The following is a 21,760-nucleotide window of genomic DNA, read 5'->3' as shown; positions in this document are numbered from 1 at the left end:
AAATAGAGTCAAATTGAGCATCTCATAATTCTTAGTGGTATGTGGTTTGACTCCACTCAAGATCTCTGGATTTAACATGTTTTTTTTTCCGGTTCGATTAACACATGAATATTGTTTTAATCGTTCACTTATATTTAACAACATATATAACTTATCTGCACCAAATTCTTCTTTTCGAATGCATAGAACGTCATATAAGTATTGTTATTATTTTGTTGATGGGATCGATCTTGAGTATGTTGTGTATGTTAAATCATTTTCGTGTCTACATGGTTCTAGACAAAAAAATTTCAACAGAGCTTAATAAAGAGCTAAAAAGAATGTCAAGCGGGCTTTTGGAACTCTTAAGAAGCGTTAATACATATTGAAAAAACAAGCAATTTATTTAGGAGAGGAAAAACTTCAAGAAATCATGTATACATGTATCATATTGCATAATATGATTATTGAAGACGAATGAAGAACGATATGTGCGTATGATGAGCAGGAAATCATCACCAAGACACAACCAATAGAAATTGGTGGTGACGAGTACATGGATAGAATAGTAGAGATATGTTGCACTAAAATATTTTACAATCTTCGCACAGACGTCGTGGAACACATTTATGGATTCAACACATTAACCTCAATTTGGATTCCCTGGTTGACTCGGAATACGAGTTCTCGGATGACGACTTCATGTAGTATGTTTTAGTTATTTTATTTGTGTTTTTTTAAGTTATTTTAATCGTTTCATGTGTGGCTTTTTTTAGTTTGTACAATTTTTTTAATTTCATTTTTTTTTAATTTTAAGTAATGCAATGCAATGTAATGTTTTTTTTTCTTTTTATTTTGAAGTAATGAAATTTTATGTTTTTTTTTTAATAAGAATGAAGTTTTATTTAAATTACATTATTAAAAGAAAGTGTGGCGCCACTCCTTGGGTGTGGCAAAAAACCACACTTTTGTGGTAAAAGTTGGTGTCACGCTTACGTGACAATGAAGGGAGTGTGGTTTCTGTGGCGCCACTCCTTCCAGCTAAACTAAACCACAAAATGAGATGAAGTACAGAATTCAAAATGATGCACTCTTGTGACATGAATCGTAAAGATTTACATAACCAGAAGAAAAAAGATGAATCCTCAAAACCTAAAAATGAGAGGAGGGATGGGAGATCCTGTAACTAAAATGACTGGTTTTCAAGTTAATCCGATCATATCAAAACCATGCAATTAAAAATCTACAAAGATAACAAAATTGGTAAATCAACTGACAAGAAAAACTAGAACATATAAAAAACCTACAATCAAAACTTTAAAATATCAAAACCAAAACATAAATACATCGATCATGAGTCCTCAAAAACTGATAAAAGTAAAGGTTTGTTGAATGTATGAGTGCTTAAAACTAATAAAATTGATGTGTGCACAAAACTAATAAAATTGACGAGTCCTCAAAACTATAAATTTTATAAAATCTATTAATGTTGAAAAATTATCAAACCGATGAGTCATCAATCCGCATGTTGAAGGCATAAGTGCTCAAAATCGGTTTCCTAGGATTAATTTTCGATTTCAGTGAAAGATTTAGTTTTCTATAATTTTTGAAGGTTGGGTGATTACAACGGCGAAGATAAATCCCTATGTGAGGGAAATAGAGATGAAACCCTTAATATGTCATCTTTTATGGTAGAGGGAATCTTGTTTATTAGAAGTAACGATGTAGCGAAAGGAAATAGGAAAGTGAGCGGTATGTCTGGTTCAACTTCGAAGGAGATGAAGAAAGGTTGATGAAGATGAGTGGAAGGCGTGACGGGAGGCAATCTAGAAATGAATGGAAGTGGTTATAGGTGGGGTGGGGATTAATTTATTTTCTTTGTTTTGTTTAATTAAATTAGTGAAAATTTCTTAACTAATATGAAAAAGGTATAAAAGTCTTTTCACATGAGTTAGGGATCGGCCACATAATAAAATGAAAACATAAGGAGCATCCTCATCAAGAGAAAAAGGTAAAGGACTCAACATGTGACCTTTTGTAAAGCACGGGGAGAGATTATGTAATTTTTTTTCTAGTTTTTTAACTATTCACTATGATGCGAACTCGAAATACGGTCAGCGGGTCTTAATGTCTGATCTAGATCGTAGATCAGAGAGTGGTTCCATTAGCGAGTTTAAGAATTGATTTATGCTACCATCAAGTAACAAAATTGTTAGAACCGCCCCATGGATTATGCCCCAAGAGCAGCCTCTGACGATCAAGTTAGATATGTATGTGAGGATGGAGATGGTTTCTCTTGGCTGAGAGAGAGAACCATCTTGGTGGGGAGAGGTTTATAGTAGAGGTTCATCAAGTACCCTAGTCTGACGTGTCGATCATATGAACCTTACAAGCCTTGACAATACGAGGCTAAAAAGCTTACTACAAATTGTGGAGTCGGGCTACGAAGTCATGCAACTCCAAGTTGAGGTTTTGAACCTTCGCAAGACATGATTGAAAAGCTTACCGTATGTAATATCGTAAAATTTACAACAAATTTAAACTTTTCAAAACAACCCATTTACTAAAAGAAGTGTTTACAAAACCATTGTTTCTAAAACATTATTTAAAATCAGAGTCTCTCAAGATCCAATCAGTCGTAAAATCAAGGATGTGTACGGTTATGCCTTCACCTTGCCACAATCATCTGAAGCACCTGAAACCATAAACTAAAATTGTAAGAACGAAGCATATTGAGTTCCCCCAAAGTACAACCACACAAACAGATAATGTACAATAGCCTGCATACAGAGCCTTCAGCCTGTATAGAACGCCGCCCGGCCTACAGACTATCTAGACCGCTCACAGAACCTTCAACATGACTGGACTGCCTCACCGGACCTTCACCCTATCTGGACCATTCTCCGGGCCTTCGGCCTGACTGGTCCGCCTCACATGTATTCAGTCTATCCGGGCTGCCCTGGGTCTTTTGGCCTTCAGTCTCCACTGGTCCGCCTCAACTTAACCACACATAATATGTCGACATATACATATCAGATAACATATAACCACTCAGCAGACAGCAAGCAGATCTGACAGATCCCTACATTATAGCAACATCCTATATACCAGGATACAGATCTAACAAATCATTATAGCATAGCAACATCTTATATACCAGGATACAAATCTAACAAATCACTACAACATAGTAACATGCGGTAACCAGGATATCAATCCATTGGCCCGGCCTTGGTGCCTTCGACCCATAAGTACAGTGAGGAAAACTCACCTCTAATGATGATAACTGAAATAACACTCGATCCGCGGCGAACACTGCTCCTCACGCTAAACTAAAACCAGAAATAAACCCAATCAATAACTTGGGTTTAACCCAAACCCAAAATGCTCTACAATATTGAGTATTTATTAGGTTAGAATATTCCCTTGTATGAAAAGCATATTCCCTCCACTAGTATATAAAGTGGAGGTGATGGTTATTTTTTTAGTAAGAGTGCACTATGTAGACTTTGTAGATTAGAGAGAGTGTGGTGGGATCTCTCCCACCATGGGAGAGTTATCTCTCCCAACCCATAAGTGTTCTTGTAATATTTTATATCTCTCTATTTATCTACTATAGTTTTACTCACATATATTGTCCATCATGTTCATACACGATTATCTTCTTGGTAATATCTTCCGCACCGATCCAATTGACAAAATGGGAACCTACAAGTGGTATCAAAGCGAGACCTTGGAGATCTCACAATTATTTCAAGGGAACGATCCCGATTGGTTTATTATCTTGAAGATTTTGGTCATTTATGAAGATTTTCTCAGCCTTCGCAACTGAAAAAATTTCTGTGAGTTATTTACTGTTTTATTGGTGATGTTGCTAGAAAAATAAAAAATTTGTTGCTACGGTTCATTACACTTTTGCTGCTGTTGAATTTGAGTTTATGAAAAGAAAAATATGTTTGCTGAAGAAGATGAAGTCTCATGTTAAAAAGGTGGTGTTTGATCTTTTTATCTCATGCAAAAAGGTGTTTAGAATAAGACGAAAATATGATTTTGGGGTAAGAGATTGAACAACCGGTCATGGATTCGGAATACATTATTTTTTAGAATTGTTGGGATACTTATTTCGGAATATACAAGTTATTTGAGCTATGTTACAATGCTTAGATGCATGTATTTTCCGAGATGAAAAGGTGTTATGGAGTTGTTTTTCCAAGATGAAATGGCTTTTAGTGTTGTTGGGTATAAAAACTCTGAGAGTACAAGTAATATGTGCTATGGTACAAACGTGAGTTGCATGATTTATCTTCGAGAAGAATATTGGAAAATGTCGGGTGTATGGTTTGGACCGGACCGATTCAAGGTTGTTTTGATTTATGTGCACAGTAAAAATGGATAATCCAAAGACAAACAAGATACGTTAAAAGTTATTTACTTTTGGAGACTGCAGAGAACCGAGTGCACCACTTCTACAAATCACGCGTGCCTTACACACAACAATCATGCAACGACACGTCAACGAGTGTAGTCCACGAGATTCATGGATTGGTTGACAGATTACAAAGTTCCGGTCCTACCTGCATTTAATTCACAGCTCACAGCACCGGTTCATCTACTCTTTGTTCAATGTCCAACACATGCATGCCATCTGCCACCTTTCAACACCTGTCCACCATTCCAGCTTTTGTCAGTCCAGCTTTTTCTCTCTCTCCTTATTAATTATACCTATCACCGCCATTTGCTTACTTTTTTGTCTCATCCCTTTTTGTCGCACTTGCTTTTGATTCCGAGACCAGACAAATATCCCACCTTCCGGAACTACTTTTTGGCTTCGGAACTCAGAACTTTTTTAATTCCGGAACCGAACCTTTTTCATTTTGAATCCATATGGACCCATATTGTGAATCCACATTCCAATAGCAAATCCATTCCGGAGCCAACCCCTTCTAACCTTTTGTCCCATCTTCCGTTTTAATTACGAAATCAACCATTCCGGATTCAAAATTTCCGAACTCAAAAATTCCGGATTCACCCTTTCACTCCGGACTCACAATTTCCGAAAAATAATAATAATAATAATAATAATAATAATAATAAATAAAATTTCGGATCTTTACCCTTTTTCATTCTTGACCCTATTTTTTTTCACTCCAGAATTTCTACTCCTAACCTTTTTTTTTACTCCTAACATTTTCCACTCCTAACCCATTTTCCTATCTAAATCCACTTTCATTGTGGATCCACCTTACCCACTTTTTACTTTTTTAACTTCAGAAACTCACCCATTCATTTTATTTTATATTATTTTTTTTAAAACCCATTTATTTTCAAGTTTTTTATAACCAATTTATTTTTTTAAACCAGTTAATTTTATTTAACACTCATTATTTTTTTTAAAACCCATTATTTTTTTTAAAACCAATTATTTTTATTTTATACCAATTATTTTTATTAAAACCATTTTTTTATTAAAACCAATTATTTTTTTTAACACCAATTTTAACTTCATGGTTCAAGGCTTCATTCTTCTTGCTGATTATGAGTGACGACACAGTTGGTTCAGAGATTATTATTTGTGTCTCACCTCTACCGAGCAACTCGCATTTGCCGCCTCATATTTATGTGCTTCAGAGATTGATCAGTTCTGAGGTTCGCATTTTTACTCCCTTCGGACTATTTATATATGGTTTCGTACCATTATTTGGGAGTTCGAGTTTGCATTTCGGTTTTCGGCATTACTTCGGTTCAGCATTTATGATTCTTCAGCAGTGGGTTTATCATACATATTCTACAGTGTTTGTTCAGTTTGGCGATACATCACCATGTCTACCCATGACCGAAAAATTATATCCTCGTTTTTACGGGTAGATGCTCACATCAAGGGGGAGCGTGCGATGCTCCATCATATCCGACATATTCTCTTGCCCGCTTTCATGATCATTTTTTATCTTATTGCATGGTCGATCAAAAATAGGGGGAGAATCATGAGCATCCATTCTGGTTTATTATTGGAGTTTTGACGTTAGAGAAATTTGAAGACGAAGATTCATTTAGTAGTGTGATGTGACACTGATTTTTGATCTTTACAGATCGAATTTTTGGTATTACCGGATGTTCTTCGGACTATGATTATTTATCTTCAGACTCTACACTTTGGGATGTCTCATTTGTGTTTGCATCCGGTTCAGATATTATGATTGCTCGTTTGGATTTGCGATATTTTGAAGACGATGATTATTTTAGCGATGCGGCGTGGCACTTATTTTTGATCTTCCGATCAAAGTTTTGGCATTGCTAGACCATGTCTTCAGATTCACATTATTTATCATTCGGACTTTATTTTTGGGTGCTTCACATTTTCAACATGTTATTCTTCAGAAATTATTTGGTGCATTATCATTCGATTTTGGAATATTGAAGACGTTGTGTGATTCGACATTGTGCTCTTCGATTCTACAATCGAGGGGGAGACTGTGAACATTATTAGTTTTTGGGGACTGATCACATTCGAAGATTGGGATTTCATACTTTTATTTAGAGATTGGGGTTTCTCTGTTTGTTCTTTGATGCTATAGATTCTATTGCCATATTCCGAGATCACGACTGCTTCAACTTTTCCGAGACGCTTCAGCACCAGACCTACCGGACTTGCCTGTCGGATGTTCTGCCTTTTATCACTGCTTTACCCTCACCGTTTCCGAGCATTTAGGGGGAGATTGTTGGAGCATGGAAATGCTCTACAATGTTGAGTGTTTATTAGGTTAGAATATTCCCTTGTATGAAAGCATATTCCCTCCACTAGTATATAAAGTGGAGGTGATGGTCATTTGTTAAGTAAGTGTTCACTATGTAGACTTTGTATGGTAGAGAGAGTGTGGTAGGATCTCTCCCACCATGGGAGAGTTATCTTTCCCAACCTATGAGTGTTCTTGTAATATTTTATATCTCTCTATCTATCTACTACAGTTTTACTCACATATCTTGTTCATCATGTTCATACACGATTATCTTCTTGGTAATATCTTCTGCACCGATCCAATCGATAATATGGGAACCTACATGGTCTAGTCCATTTATCATCATGATGAGGGAAAAAGACCATTTTGCCCTTAATATACAAGCCCAACTACACTAAGCCCAAAACCCCTAATGGCCCAAGGCCCAAATTTGACCTATTGGGCTTCTGCTGAGAACGCCTGGCGTTCCACCTTATGGCGCCTGGCATCCGAACGTCGGGCGTTCCCATGCAAACGCATGGCGTTTGCTCGCTAATTACCAACTTCCAAACCAATATCTTAATGGCTTAAGATCTCATGTCTAAACTTCATATCCAATCATAATGGAACGTCTAAAGCCATAAAGTTGCAAACTTTATGGTCATGCATGGCTACAATGAGCCCAACACCAAGATCCTAACTCAAAATCAACTTTAAGGCTCCAAAACTCTTGCATTGGAGATTATGAAGACCCACGATTGTATTTTTTTTATTATAGACTTACGATTATGCTTGAAAGGACAGTCTAAACCTCTGGAGTATTCCAAACTCACAAAGATCAAGTCTTTGGGACTAAAAAGAACATAAACTAGCCCTAAATCAAGATCTAACTACTGACACATCAAGATCTGAACTTTATACCTCAAAATGATGCTCCAATATGTCAAGAGTCCAGATCCGCAAGCTAGCAAGAAACCACAATACTCCAAAGATCTTCCTTCTCTTATCAAGAACACTAAATGATACCATGAACCAAGGCTTCAAAATCTCATACACACTTAGGGTTTTCGAAATAAGGATGGAGGCTGGAGTGGTGAAGGGTTTTGAGGCCATAATGTTCTTTAAATAGGATGAAAACTTTAAAAATTAAGGTTTGGTATCTGTGTGCAAACACCTGGCGTCCATCATAGAACACATAGTGTTTGAACACCTAGCGTCCTATGCCAAACGCCTAGCGTTTGGACCAAAATGCCAAAAATTAACACAACAAGGTTAAAAGAGTAAATGCCTGGAAACCATGATATTACAATCCTCCCCCACTTGACTTAGACTTCGTCCTTGAAGTCTGCTGCAGTAACTAACCCAGGGTAGTGCTTCCATATCTCTACCTCGGGTCACTCAAACGATCCTCCCCAAAACATGATCCGAACTAAAAGTTGGCTTATTCAGGCGGCTGACTACCCATACTATCCTTGACTTGCTAACTTTAATCACTGGCGAAGCCATCACAACCTTCCGAAAATCCGGAAATCCAACACCTCAACTGACTCTTATGCAACAAAACCATCTCGGAATGCAGATCGTACGATATCTCTCCCAATCCGAACCATATGGAACCCTTCCGACCTTGACTTACCTTACTGATTCCACTGGGGAATCAGGACTCACAACCATTCTCTGCTGTTGAACCCTTCACCCAAAAACAAGGCTGCTCCACACATGAGCCTCAGCTAGGTAACCACTGCAGAGAGGCACAGACAACGTAAACATAATCCACAACTTCTAGTCTAAAACCGAATGTTTGGAGAGATCCACAAAGTCAGGGAGTCTCAAGGCCACAAACACCGAATCAACTCTATCAATGTACTTCCCGAGTCCGGGAACCCATTAGATCTAAATTTCAGAACTCATATTCCAGGACTGACATTCATCCATTCGTTGAATCCACCCTTGTCCTCTGAGTATGATCACTACCAAACACGTGGAAAAGAACTCAAACACATCAATCGCGAATCTCCAACAATTCCAAGTCCATAAGATGTACCAAAAGCCTTAAATAAACCCTTGACTCCCTCACATACCATTTCCAACCACTGCTCCTACGAGCAAAGATGAGAAATCCAAGAATTTTCACATTTGCATCCTTCCCTTATCAGCTCAGGTGTATCCCCACCTGGTAAATCACTCGAGACATTCACAATGAACTTCATGACTCGAGACTACATGATATTGCCATATTTATATATATTTTAGGAAATATTTATTTACATTTTTATTAATATTTTGGTTATTTGCATAGAATAATGGTACTTATAAGGATAAATTGTTATTTGCAGCCAAAGTAAAGCATTTTCGAAGAAAGGGACTAGAACTGACAATACTTGGAACTTTGGAGGCTTGAAGGGAAGAAGGATGAAAAACTCAGCAAAAAACGTACTCACGACGTGAATAGTTCATGATTCACGACGTGAGCAGAGTGTTCCAGAAGATATGCATCCGGGTGAAAGAGTCATTGTCGAATACGTAAAACTCGCATTCACGACGTGAATCCTTATGGTTCACGACGTGAACTCGGAAAAATCAGATATTATAAATTCTCTTGCTAATTACAACTTAAAGGGCTTTTGGCTGGAGAAAAGGGTTTCAGAAGACGAATTTTAGCAGAAGAAAAGTCTTGGAAAAAAGGTTTTCAACACCAAAAGAGTAGAGGTTCATAATTAGTTTAATTGTTGATACTTGAACATGTCTTATACTTTGATTTGTGTTTGTTTCTTTGCTACTATGAGTAGCTGAATCTAGCAACTCTTGTTTAGCTAGATGAAGGTTCTATATATGGCTTAGCTTAATTTATCATGGATTGTTAGTTGGTAATTTTCTTGTGTTCGATTTGTGACTACCTAGCATGTTAATATTGTTTCTTTAGTTGCTTGAATTCATGTTCTGTGTAGTTAGTGATCATTAAACAGCATGAACTTGTTAACCTAGTGATTTAGTGAACACTAAATTACTAGAGCTAGGATCGACCAAAATCTTAGATTGTAATTAAAGTGAATAAATTTAGCTGTGCTAGAGAACATAAATTATGACCATAATTGTGTTTGCATAATAAATCTTACATACCATACCCATAATCTATAACTGGTTCTGTGTTTGATTATGTGTGACCATGCATAGTTTTACATGAATTAGTCAAATATTAGTAAATTTGGACTTAAATTGCTAATAATATAATATTTGGTGACCAACTTGATAATCCACAATTGTTAACAAACCATAAGGAAGAAGTGGATTCGAACTAAACAGGAGTGTTTTTAGTAATTGATTGAATTTGAGTAAAGTTCGTCTGATCTTGTAAAATCAGATAAAACCCTTTTAAGCTGTTAATAATTAGGTTAATTTGGTAGTAAGTAAATTAATTAGTCAACACCATTCCCTGTGATCGACACTCAACTTACCCAACTATTCTATAATTCGACTAGGTATACTGCCTAGGTGCATTTTAGTTGGTTAAGTTAGTTAGGTTATAAATTATAAAATTAGTGGGTACTTTTGTGCACATCAAGTTTTTGGCGCCGTTGCCGGGGAGCGGCTTATTTGATAGTTTATTTATTTGCTTTAGATTAATCGATCCTTTTTGTGGGGTAAAACCTGCAAAAAGTTACTTTTCCAGCTTAGTTTTTTTTACAGTACTTGACTCACGACGTGAGTTGAGTATTTTCTTGTTTTTATTTTCGTTTTTCTTTTCTGCTTGTTTTTCTGCGACAACACGAGGTGGTAGCCTTTACCACGTCGTGGTGGACAGTCAGTAAGCAATTTTTATTTAGTTTTTGTTCAGTTTTACGTTTTTATTTTGTTTATTTTGTAGGAGTTCATGACCAGAGGCTCTAACACACCTTTGGTACCACCTCTTGAAGATCCAGAGTCTGCCCTTCACAAAAATAAAGATAAGAACGTGAAAGAAGATCAAACACCAAAGAAGACACCCTTACAAGAACTCAAGTCAGTGTTCTCAAAGAAGTCGGGGAAGAAAATGGGAGAGTCAAGTTCATCTTTAAAGGACAAGAGCAAAGTTGAGAGCATCGATCAAATACCGATCCCAAACGAATCCGAATACGAATCTGAGACCGAGTTTGGACTATTTACAAGTGAACCCGAAGACGAGCAAGGAGACGAGATGGCAAACATTGAAGAAATGTCCATGGGAGCTTATAAGAAGCGAATTCGAGACGATGTTGGTCCCGGTTTAGTACAACCCGCGATTCCTGCCACTGCCACATTCGAGCTGAAGGGACATATCTTGACTGCACTGAAGGATATTCCATTCTATGGAAAAGATCATGAGGATGCTTTTAAGCACCTAGATGAAGTTAATGACATTGCAGATTATTTTAATGTTCCGAATGTGAATAGCGACACCGTCTTATTAAGGATGCTTCCCGTTACTTTTAAGGGAGCTGCAAAGGACTGGTTGAAAGCACTTCCTTTGGGAAAAATCACTACTTGGGCTCAAATGCGTGAGAAATTTTTAGATCAGTTTTGCCCACCTTCCAAGATAGCTAAACTCAAGAAGGCAATAGCCAACTTTGAGCAACAGCCGGGGGAGTCACTATACGAAGCTTGGGAGCGCTACAAGGGGTTGTTGAGGAATTGTCCTCAACATGATCTCAATGTTCAACAAGAGATGTCTATTTTCTATGATGGGGTCAATGTAATGACAAGACAACTCCTTGATTCTCAAGGCCCATTGACAAAGAAAAATCCAAGGGAGGTCAAGGAGTTAGTTGAAGGATTCGCAAGACACTCTCGTGAGTACCACAACCCAAGACAAGATGGAGCAAAAGGCAGTGGGGGTGCACATTCTGATGAGATGGCTGCTATGATGGCGATGCTCAATACTATGGACCGGAGATTGACCCAAATGGACCAATCAATTCATGCAATTAGAGTAGGTTGTGAACGATGTAATGGTCCACACTTGACTAACGATTGCAACTTGGATGAGTATGGGAACAAAAGGGCTCAAGTTTGCTATTCAAGTGGAGATAAATACGATGATGATTGGAGAAAGCCAAAGAAGGAGTGGTTGCCTTATGATGAGTACAAGAAACATAAAGAGGAGAAATTCAGACAGATGGGCCAGGGTTTTTACCAAAAAGAGCAACCACCAGCTGAGAAGAAAGCTGATTTGGAGTCTATGTTGGTTCGTTTCATGGAAGCTTCAGAGAAGAGACATGATGATACTGATGCAACATTGAAGGATCAAAGAACAATGATGATGGAACAGCAGACCTTGATGAAAAATCATCAAGCCATGATGACTGACCAGCAATACTCACTAAGAAATCAGCAAGCCTCCATCAATAACCTTGAAGCTCAACTTGGCCAACTTACAACTTTGGTGAATGAGAAGCTGTTTCCCCAACATCCTGAAAAGAAGACTCAATCCCATGTCATGGTGATTGATACTAAAGAAGAGGCGATCTCTGAGTTCCTAGAAGCCTTAGAAGAGGACCCAAAGCCATCTGATCCAAAGCCAAAAAAAACAAAACTCGAAAACGAAGAATCTGCTGGAATACCCTGTTCAAGTCGTGAGCCCGCTATGCTCACGTCGTGGGCCCGGTCTGAACAGAAAAATTCCTTATCTGTTCCAGCTTATAAACCGCCTTTGCCATTCCCGTCTCGAGCACATCTTAGTCCACTGGAAAGGGAACATCTGGAGTTTATTCAACAAATAAAGGGTATTCCTATTAATACTCCTTTTATTATTTCACTTTCAAAGATTCCAGAATACGCGAAGTTCCTACAAGATCTAATAGACACTCGACATGAATTGAAGAAGAATTCTAAAGTGATTCTTAGTGAGCAAAGTTCAAGGGTTGTATTAGGAGAGATACCTAAGAAGATGGGAGATCCTAGACGCCTCACTCTCCCATGTGAGTTTGGAAATAATTTGAAGACTTATGCTTTAGCCGATTCTGGGGCTAGCATAAATTTGATGCCTTTTTCATTCTACCAAAAGTTAAATATTCAGAAAATGAAGGCAACAAAGATGACCATCCACATGGCAAATCGTTCAGTGACTCACCCAAGAGGGATTGTAGAGGACATCCTGGTTAAAATTGGGAAATTTGTTTTCCCAGTTGACTTTGTCATTATGGATATGAAGGAGGATGCTAATGTCCCCATTATTCTTGGTCGCCCTCTACTGAATATTGCTAGAGCTCTTGTTGATATTCGTGAATCCAAGCTCACATTGAGGGTTGGTGATGAAGAGGAGACTTTTGGAATACAAGATGGTTTCCAAGGAAATAACGTTCAAGGTGAAGTGTTCAATATAGAAGATGATGATGAGCTTGCAGAATTAGAGAAATTAATGGAAGAAGAAATCAAAACAATTCAGCAAGGCAAGCGCACTAAGCCAAGAGCTTCTGTTCCACTTGTGTTCGAGGTGTTTGCTTACAAAACACCAACATCTTGGGTGAGCAAGGAAAATGATGAAATGTCGAGTGATGAAGAAGCAGTTACATCAAAGGTGACTAGTCCAGTGGTGAAGGAATAGAAGGATAATATGGAGCTTAAGTGTGAATACAAATTAGAGACTAAAGGGATAAAACGCAAGCTCGACAGAGACGAAGTCAAGGCTAAAAAGGAGAATTCTAAAAAGGCGTATATTCGTCGAGTTCAAGCTTACAAGAGACGTTTCAAGGAGCAAAAGGTCCAACTGGTGATGGACTCATCTGAAGATTCAACGTAGGAGGGACGGAGTCCGACTCACGACTCCATAAAAAAGAAACACTTCTCGGGAGGCAACCCGAGTTTGGTTTGCGTTTTCTTTTTAGTTTTTGCATTTTTAGTTTTAGGGAAATCGATCATATCATCCAAATCACTTTATACATAATATAACACTGAGTGTGGGGTTCCTAAAAATTAAGTGGTTATAATTAAAAAATCTAGTTAATAGACAAATTTGGAGTTTATAATTAATTTCATGATCAGACAGTATTCACGCCATGAATCATTATGATACACGACGTGAGTCCAGGTTTAAACGGACAATATATTCCTTAGCACAGTATTAGTCCAGCCCACTCCATGTCACAGTCCTATATAATTAAATGGCCCAATTTTTCAGTTTAGTCCATATTGGATGTAATTAAATGGCCCAATTGTACAGCCCAAACGGACTCACGCCGTGAACCCGTTAGAATTCACGACGTGAATCCTGAACACACGGGACCACAGATTAAAGATAGAAAACTCATTGACCTACTTCATTCTTTATTTCCCACGAAGTGAGAAGCTGTTTTCTGGTCCCCCCCTTCGCGATTGCAGCCGATTCCATTATTTATTCATCTTTTGCTTACGTAACCCTCCGAATTAGGTAAATTAATCTTCTTTACATTGTTTATTATTGACTTATTTACTAGATTTAGGGGTTAGGGTTTGCATTTCACTTGAATCTTAAAAATCGATACCCTAAATCTATGAATTTCTTGCTGCATGTGTTTGTAATGAGTTTGAAATCGCCCTAGGAGTAAACCCCATTGACATTGTTGGCCCGATTTGATTTCTGCCTTGAACGATTCTAACTTCTGTTTACGAATTCACGACGTGAATTCTTAAGGATTCGCGACGTGAATCCTGGGACTTGACATTTCATGTTCTGTTTAATTCTAATATTTTGGGATGTTTTTGTTGGCTATGTTTTATGATTATTTTTGCAGCAATGGCTCCCAAGAGAGAAATTCCGACAGGGGTGTCAAGTTTACATCCGTTCTACAATTTCCGAACAACAATGTCCCAAGAAATTTTGAACCGCTGGAACAACCGTTTGGGGTGGCTACACAACCGTGAGTTTGCTGTTGCCCCTACAGTTAATTGGGCAAGGTTAAGGGAGGTTGGGCTTGTTGATCAAATGTCCCAGTATCTCACGAAAATATTTTTGGGAAATGGATTTTCATTTACGTGTAAAGGGTGGCACAACTTGTTTAGAATTCAAGAGAGGGTTTATAAGGAATTCTATGTGGAGTTCTTCTCGACAGTGACATTCCAAGATAATGTCCAAGACCCTCATTTTCAGCGAGCTTTGGTATTCCGTCTCGGGGGAGAGTACCATGAATGCATCCTTGTGGAGTTTTCTTGGAGGGTGGGGATATATAATCCCCAAGAGGCAATGACTCCTGAGTTTGGCATGTTCTTGAGGGAGGCGGTCAGAAGTTATGCAGATGGTGCTACTGGGTTTAATTTCTGGCACAATATTGCATCCGGGATATTCAATTCCGGAGTGTCACCGGAGAGCAGCATTCGGTCCCCTATCCACCGATTACTCCACCGATTTATCACGTTTTCCATCAACCACAGGAGGCATGGGGATAAAGTAACGAAGCAGAATCTCTTCTTCTTATGGTGTATCTTACAGCCGGGAGTGTGTTGCAACATTCCTTACTTTTTGGCACGCTTTCTGGCTGATTCTGCTGCTAGTTCTCGTCCTGGGAGCCCTATCTGTGGAGGGAAATTCATTACACGTTTGGCCCGATCGTATGGTTTGCTTGTTCCTGATATCACTCGTTCCATGACTTGCATGAATGGGAATGAGTTTAGCATGGGTTATTTGGAGACAATGCGGGTTGTTAAGAACTTTGGATCTCACTGGGGTAGTTTGGCATCAGATGATAAGGGTGGTGACCCAACCCGAGCAGCAGCCACAACCACGGCCAAGGCGAAGGAGTGTGAGAGGGAGAGGTGAGAGAGAACAGCCGGTGCACCAACAAGCACCCATTGGCGGACCCAACTTTGGGGGTGATATGACAGGCTATTTTGATCAGCTTTCACTTAGTGTGAATTGGATTGGGGGCACAATGGAAAATATGGTCCGACATTTCCATGTTGAGCAACCTCCTCATTTGGGGAATCATTACCCGATTTGCCCTCGTTGGAGTGAATATAGAAACCAAGGAGGAGATGGAGTGGGTACAAGTGGAGCTCATGATGATGATGATGAGGATGATTGATTTGATCTTATCTTGTTTATTTTATTTAGTTTTTAGTTTTTAGTTTATTTGGTTTTAATTTGTTTGAGAACTTTGAAATACTTGTTGGTTTATTATTATGTTACTTTTATTTTCTTTTGGTTGTTTGATTATAGCTTGCTAAGAAGTTTTGGGAAGGGAGTAAAGTCGAGTCAAGAACCGTGTTCGTTTAGACAAGTGTCGTTAGAGTCTGAGAAGTTAAGAGTCGAGACCCACAATTAAAAATAAGTGTGGGGTGAGTCAAGAGAGAGGATTAGTGTAGAGAAGAGTCATAAAATCAACGTCTTAATCAATTAAGACATTTGTTTGAAGTTAAGAGGTGAAGACAGAACAGTTTTCTGTATGTCCAGTACTCACGTCGTGACTCCCTAAAATTCACGTCGTGAGTCAAGTTTTCACGAGTTTCTACTTTCCACGATTTCTCGGTTTCACGTCGTGGTCCTACTTAGAGTTCACGACGTGAATCATGTTGTTCCACAAAGATGAAGCCCATTGATGCATTTTACTACATGGGTCACCACTTTTCTTCTTGGGATTGTTATGAAGATTACTTTGGCTCGGTTTCTTTACCATTTTATGTGGAGCATGCTTTCCCACATTATTCGTCTTGCTTGGAGATTTACACCACCTTTGTTGAATTTTGAAGCCTCGATTCCATATTTTATTGACGCTTATTATATATCGCAATGATCAAGATTCAAGTTCATATTTCGAAGAAGTTTCACATTCGAGATGCGCATTTTGTCCACACTTATGGAGTTCGATCACGCCACTATCCCAGGGGAGTCTGTTCCTTTTTCTCCTTTTTTATCACTTTTATTTAGTTTATGCATACAATGAGGGTATTGTATGTAATAAGTGTGGGGTGGGAGGTCGAAAAAATAATTGCTTAGATTGCTAAAAGTAAACTGCTAGAAATCTTAGGAAATTAAATTTTTTTTTCATAGGTTTGAAATAATAATCTAATATTAGTTCTAGTAATAATAATTTGAACTTAAGTTGCTAGTGTTGCATTGGGATGATCTGATGAGAGCTCAAATGTTTAGTTAAGCCAAAACACGTTATAGTGCATTTGTGGCCTCCTTTATTCTAGTGAAATCATGTGACAAAAACATAACCTCGCTTTGTTTGAGGAATGCAATATGTTTAGCAGCATGTACTTGAAATGTATCCAGGAAAGCTTATGTAGTCATTGCACATAGACTAATATCTTAACCAATAAGGGTTGAAGTTAAGCACCCTTGGTTAAGCATGTAGGATTTAAGAAAAAAAAGTGAGATACATGTGAAAAAAAAAGAGAAATTACCAAAAAGTTGAAGAATTTTGGAGCTATCAAGTATGAAGATCAAAAGATCAAAATTCCAAAAGAAAAAAAAATTGAAGATACCAAAAATCGAAAAAAGAAGGTGGTGAATTGAAAGAAATCAAAGATCGAAATATCAAGAAGTGAAGAATTCAAGAGTTCCATAGTGTGGTATCTTAAAAGTTGTAATTCTCTAGTTTATGTATGCTTGGGTAGCTTTACAAAAAAAATACCTTGAGGTTAGAAAGTTTTCTGCGGATGGATTCGGAGGGATGCATAAAATGAGCATTGTTCAAAAGAAGTGGGCACGTGTTTATGAGGATTGTGAGTATTTAGAATTGAGGGGGGTTATTTAGGAAACATTTTAGACACAAATGCACGCGTTGAGGTCTTGGCATAATGGCTGAGTTTGAGATGGATCGATCTATGTGATGTTGGTGATTAAGGTTTGAATTAAAAATTAGATTTGCTTGAGGGAAAGCAAAGAACAAGTCTGGGGTATTTTGATATTGCCATATTTATACATATTTTTAGGCAATATTTATTTACATTTTTATTAATATTTTGGTTATTTGCATAGAATAATGATACTTATAAGGATAAATTGTTATTTGCAGCCAAAATAAAGCATTTTCGAAGAAAGGGACTAGAACTGACAATACTTGGAACTTTGGAGGCTTGAAGGGAAGAAGGATGAAAAACTCAGCAAAAAACGTACTCACGACGTGAATAGTTCATGATTCACGACGTGAGCAGAGTGTTCTAGAAGATATGCATCCGGGTGAAAGAGTCCTTGTCCAATACGTAAAACTCGCATTCACGACGTGAATCCTTATGGTTCACGACGTGAACTCGGAAAAATCAGATATTATAAATTCTCTTGCTCATTACAACTTAAAGGGCTTTTGGCTGGAGAAAAGGGTTTCAGAAGACGAATTTTAGCAGAAGAAAAGTCTTGGAAAAAGGTTTTCAACACCAAAAGAGTAGAGGTTCATAATTAGTTTAATTGTTGATACTTGAACATGTCTTATACTTTGATTTGTGTTTGTTTCTTTGCTACTATGAGTAGCTGAATCTAGCAACTCTTGTTTAGCTAGATGAAGCTTCTGATATATGGCTTAGCTTAATTTATCATGGATTGTTAGTTGGTAATTTGCTTGTGTTCGATTTGTGACTACCTAGCATGTTAATATTGTTTCTTTAGTTGCTTGAATTCATGTTCTGTGTAGTTAGTGATCATTAAACTGCATGAACTTGTTAACCTAGTGATTTAGTGAACACTAAATTACTAGAGCTAGGATCGACCAAAATCTTAGATTGTAATTAAAGTGAATAAATTTAGCTGTGCTAGAGAACATAAATTATGACCATAATTGTGTTTGCATAATAAATCTTACATAGCATACCCATAATCTATAACTGGTTCTGTGTTTGATTATGTGTGACCATGCATAGTTTTACATGAATTAGTCAAATATTAGTAAATTTGGACTTAAATTGCTAATAATATAATATTTGGTGACCAACTTGATAATCCATAATTGTTAACTAACCATAAGGAAGAAGTGGATTCGAACTAAACATGAGTGTTTTTAGTAATTGATTGAATTTGAGTAAAGTTCATCTGATCTTGTAAAATCAGATAAAACCCTTTTAAGCTGTTAATAATTAGGTTAATTTGGTAGTAAGTAAATTAATTAGTCAACACCGTTCCCTATGATCGACACTCAACTTACCCAACTATTCTATAATTCGACTAGGTACACTGCCTAGGTGCATTTTAGTTGGTTAAGTTAGTTAGGTTATAAATTATAAAATTAGTGGGTACTTTTGTGCTCATCACTACATGACTGAAACCCAACCTTGGCAACCAAACCCCTCATAACAGCTTGCGAACAATGAGATTTATAATGCAAACACTCCACAAAGACTTTCTAATGCACGACTGATACTCTCAACAACCCTTAACTGCTCACTTTATCCAAAACACCTGGTTCGTGAGTCTCCCGACTTCCATCAATGCGCCAACACCAAAAGTACCACAAGCGGAAGAAAAGAACAATCATGATCACTAAGCCCACATCCTATATCTGTAATACCCTACAAGGTCCTCATCATAGGTCTGGATTGCCTCCGAGCCTACAACATGAGTCTGGAATGCCCCCAGTATTACACCGATCTTGTCGACATTACATCATTCGCCTGGAAACTCACGACTAGCACCCTGGGGGCCTAAAGATACTCACCTCATTCCATCGCCGTGCAGGGACCTAATCAACGTCCCTCTCAACGCTAACCGAGCGCAACAATGCCATATTCTTTTACCACACACAATTCCTTTCACAGAACAAACTGCTACCAATGCAAAACCCTACGAAATCATGGTCGCACACGACCCGAGAATAGGATAAAAGGTCAAACTATTGTTCCAATTCAAAGGCTATAACCCAAAAAGAACCATGCATATAATTCGAACCAAGTGCTCCAATGCTATCTTGTCCAACCCACATACACCCCTCTCGGCAAAATAATGAATTTACCACAATGCGCACCCTTAGGGAACCCATAACCTCATACAAAAAGGAAGAAATACCAGAGTTATATCGAAACAACAAACCTCAATTATTAACAGAAGACATCCTCATGAACGATCGGAACCTAACCCCATACCTTGATTGAGACTAAACAGATTCCAACAATACGCAACTAGCTCAAGAAGATTTCCAAGGTGATCCTGAATGCTAACAAAACCTGAGCCTGCTATGAACCAAAATTCCACACCACCATTAAGGGTAAACATACCCAGAGACCAAAGGAACATAAAACATACTGAACTTGATGATAGGTTGACATATCCCATGAACTTCAACTGTCACAGCTTCAAACTTTCGGAGAATCTCCGCTGAATGATGAACGAAACGACCAATAATCGATGACGCATTGACATTAGATCTAATGAACCAAAACCCGCACGGAGCTGATCGTACCCAACTCTGAAACTGATTTCCTGATCGACCTCTGCCCAAGCTAGATTATAATTAGAAATCCATACAACGAGCTGACAAATTCCCTCCACAACCGATACTCAACCTGAGTGATCCTAGCGACTCCTTATCTATTCATTGGCACCCCCAAAAGGAACCCATAGTTGAAACAAGCTCTTGACCAACTACTTTCTGCTGAGAGACAACCCATGTACCTCCTGGACATATACATCGATCGCCACTTACTCCATACCCCTGCCTTAACCAAATCCTGAACCGAAATTCCACATACCCACACTGCAGATCCCTAAGAGCCATTCTTCCAACATCATGAACTCGAACATGTCGATAATCATCTAAGCAGAATACTCAGTTCTCCCCCACTTAAGGTTCAAACTACCACCCACTATTGTTGAAGCCAACCATGTCTCCAACCGGCTCAACCGGGCACAAACCATCCCTAGCTCTTGGAATGCATAACACACTCAGGGTGATCTTCTAGATAAGGACCAATCAAATCCTAACATAATTCTGGATTTTAGCTGAAGACCTATGAAATTCCCAATCATAACCACTTTAACATTAAGGATTTCATGCAAATGCAAAAGCAAAACACCAACTTACTATCCAAAACATACATCCTTCGCTTGCAATCCTGACCGTCAATCTGGTACCTAGCCTGCCTATATCCAAAGAACACGGACCTTGATCGTATCACAAAACATACATACCATATCAATCCTCCTGCATATTCCCACTCTGACATACCGTCGTCGAACACTGTGACCAACTGGCCCCATGTTGGGTTTACATCCCAACTCTGAAAGTCACAAGCTCGCTCACTCCTTCTCCGAACTCGAAAAACAGAAAGGGCATAATCCCTGATATAGATAACGACATTCCGATCCATCAATCTGATGGGTTTATGTACTCTAACATCCCTATGGTGCACATACAACCCTAATGCTTTGGATCTAACTTTTCTCTAATTATACATGCAATATTGTTTTTCCAAAGCATGAAGCCTAAACTAGCATACAACTTGATATATGAATCATAAAAACTAGTTAGAAGATTACCTCCTGTTGTAGCTTGTTGGTATTTGACCTTTAGGAGCTTAGCACCCCAAATGTGATGCCTCAAATGTTTCACAACACACCAAGAACAAAAGGAGGCTTGTGAGAGAGAGGCTAGGAAACACAAATCGGCTAGTATTCTTCTTTAGAGTGCATGAACCCATTTTAGGGAGTTAGGGGTTACTTTTATAGCCTAGGGTTTCATCCATGCCCTAATTCACCATGACTCTTCACATTTCATAGGCATTTTGGGCTAAACCTTTATGGACTCTCATAAAGGTTTAGTCCAACCCTAATCAACATGGATCATTGGTCCAAACTATAAGTATTACTGATTTACCTAATCAGTACCTATAAATTTAGTGAGTCTCTTTTGATCACTAAATTAATTCCAAATTAATTCTTGATCAATACTAATTAAATAATGTGATTTCTCAATTAATATATTATACTTATAATATATTAATAAATCACAAATAACCTCTTTCTCAAATATCCATCCTATCAAATTGTTCCAGTGAATTGCAATCTAAATGGACCATGCTACTTTCGGATCAAGTACATAAAAATTATAGTTATGGGTTTAGACACCTAATCCAACAGTATCCTACTTGGATAAATCTAATAACTATAATTGCAAATGCAACTTCAAAATCCGATTAGCAATCTTAGCTCT

The 21,760-nt window shown here is 38.0% G+C and overlaps 1 protein-coding gene and 1 non-coding gene across 2 annotated transcripts; one reads left to right on the top strand and one right to left on the bottom strand.

Annotated features, from left to right (window-relative positions):
• The first annotated feature begins 10,722 nt into the window (after positions 1 to 10,722).
• On the top strand, positions 10,723 to 13,251 carry LOC145164636 (uncharacterized). Its single transcript, XM_079083346.1, has 2 exons — positions 10,723 to 12,567; positions 12,724 to 13,251. The coding sequence occupies exons 1-2, from the start codon at positions 10,723 to 10,725 to the stop codon at positions 13,249 to 13,251; spliced, it is 2,373 nt and encodes a 790-aa protein (XP_078939472.1).
• Positions 11,251 to 11,357, bottom strand: LOC145168253 (small nucleolar RNA R71). Its single transcript, XR_013741820.1, has one exon. It is a non-coding gene; the product is annotated as a small nucleolar RNA R71 (small nucleolar RNA).
• Positions 13,252 to 21,760: the final 8,509 nt, after the last annotated feature.

The sequence above is a fragment of the Lactuca virosa genome, chromosome 3, assembly GCF_052849685.1.
Source record: "Lactuca virosa cultivar CGN04683 chromosome 3, Lactuca_virosa_CGN04683_v6, whole genome shotgun sequence".
Lineage (NCBI taxonomy): Eukaryota > Viridiplantae > Streptophyta > Magnoliopsida > Asterales > Asteraceae > Lactuca > Lactuca virosa.
The sequence above is the reverse complement of the archived record's forward strand: the minus strand, read 5'-3'. Positions and strand labels throughout refer to the sequence as shown.

Coding starts and splice junctions, on each gene's coding strand:
- LOC145164636 (XM_079083346.1), top strand. CDS start 10,723: ATGGGAGAGTCAAGTTCATCTTTAAAGGACAAGAGCAAAGTTGAGAGC. Junction 12,568..12,723: donor TTAGTGAGCAAAGTTCAAGG/GTTGTATTAGGA, acceptor TTAAATATTCAG/AAAATGAAGGCAACAAAGAT.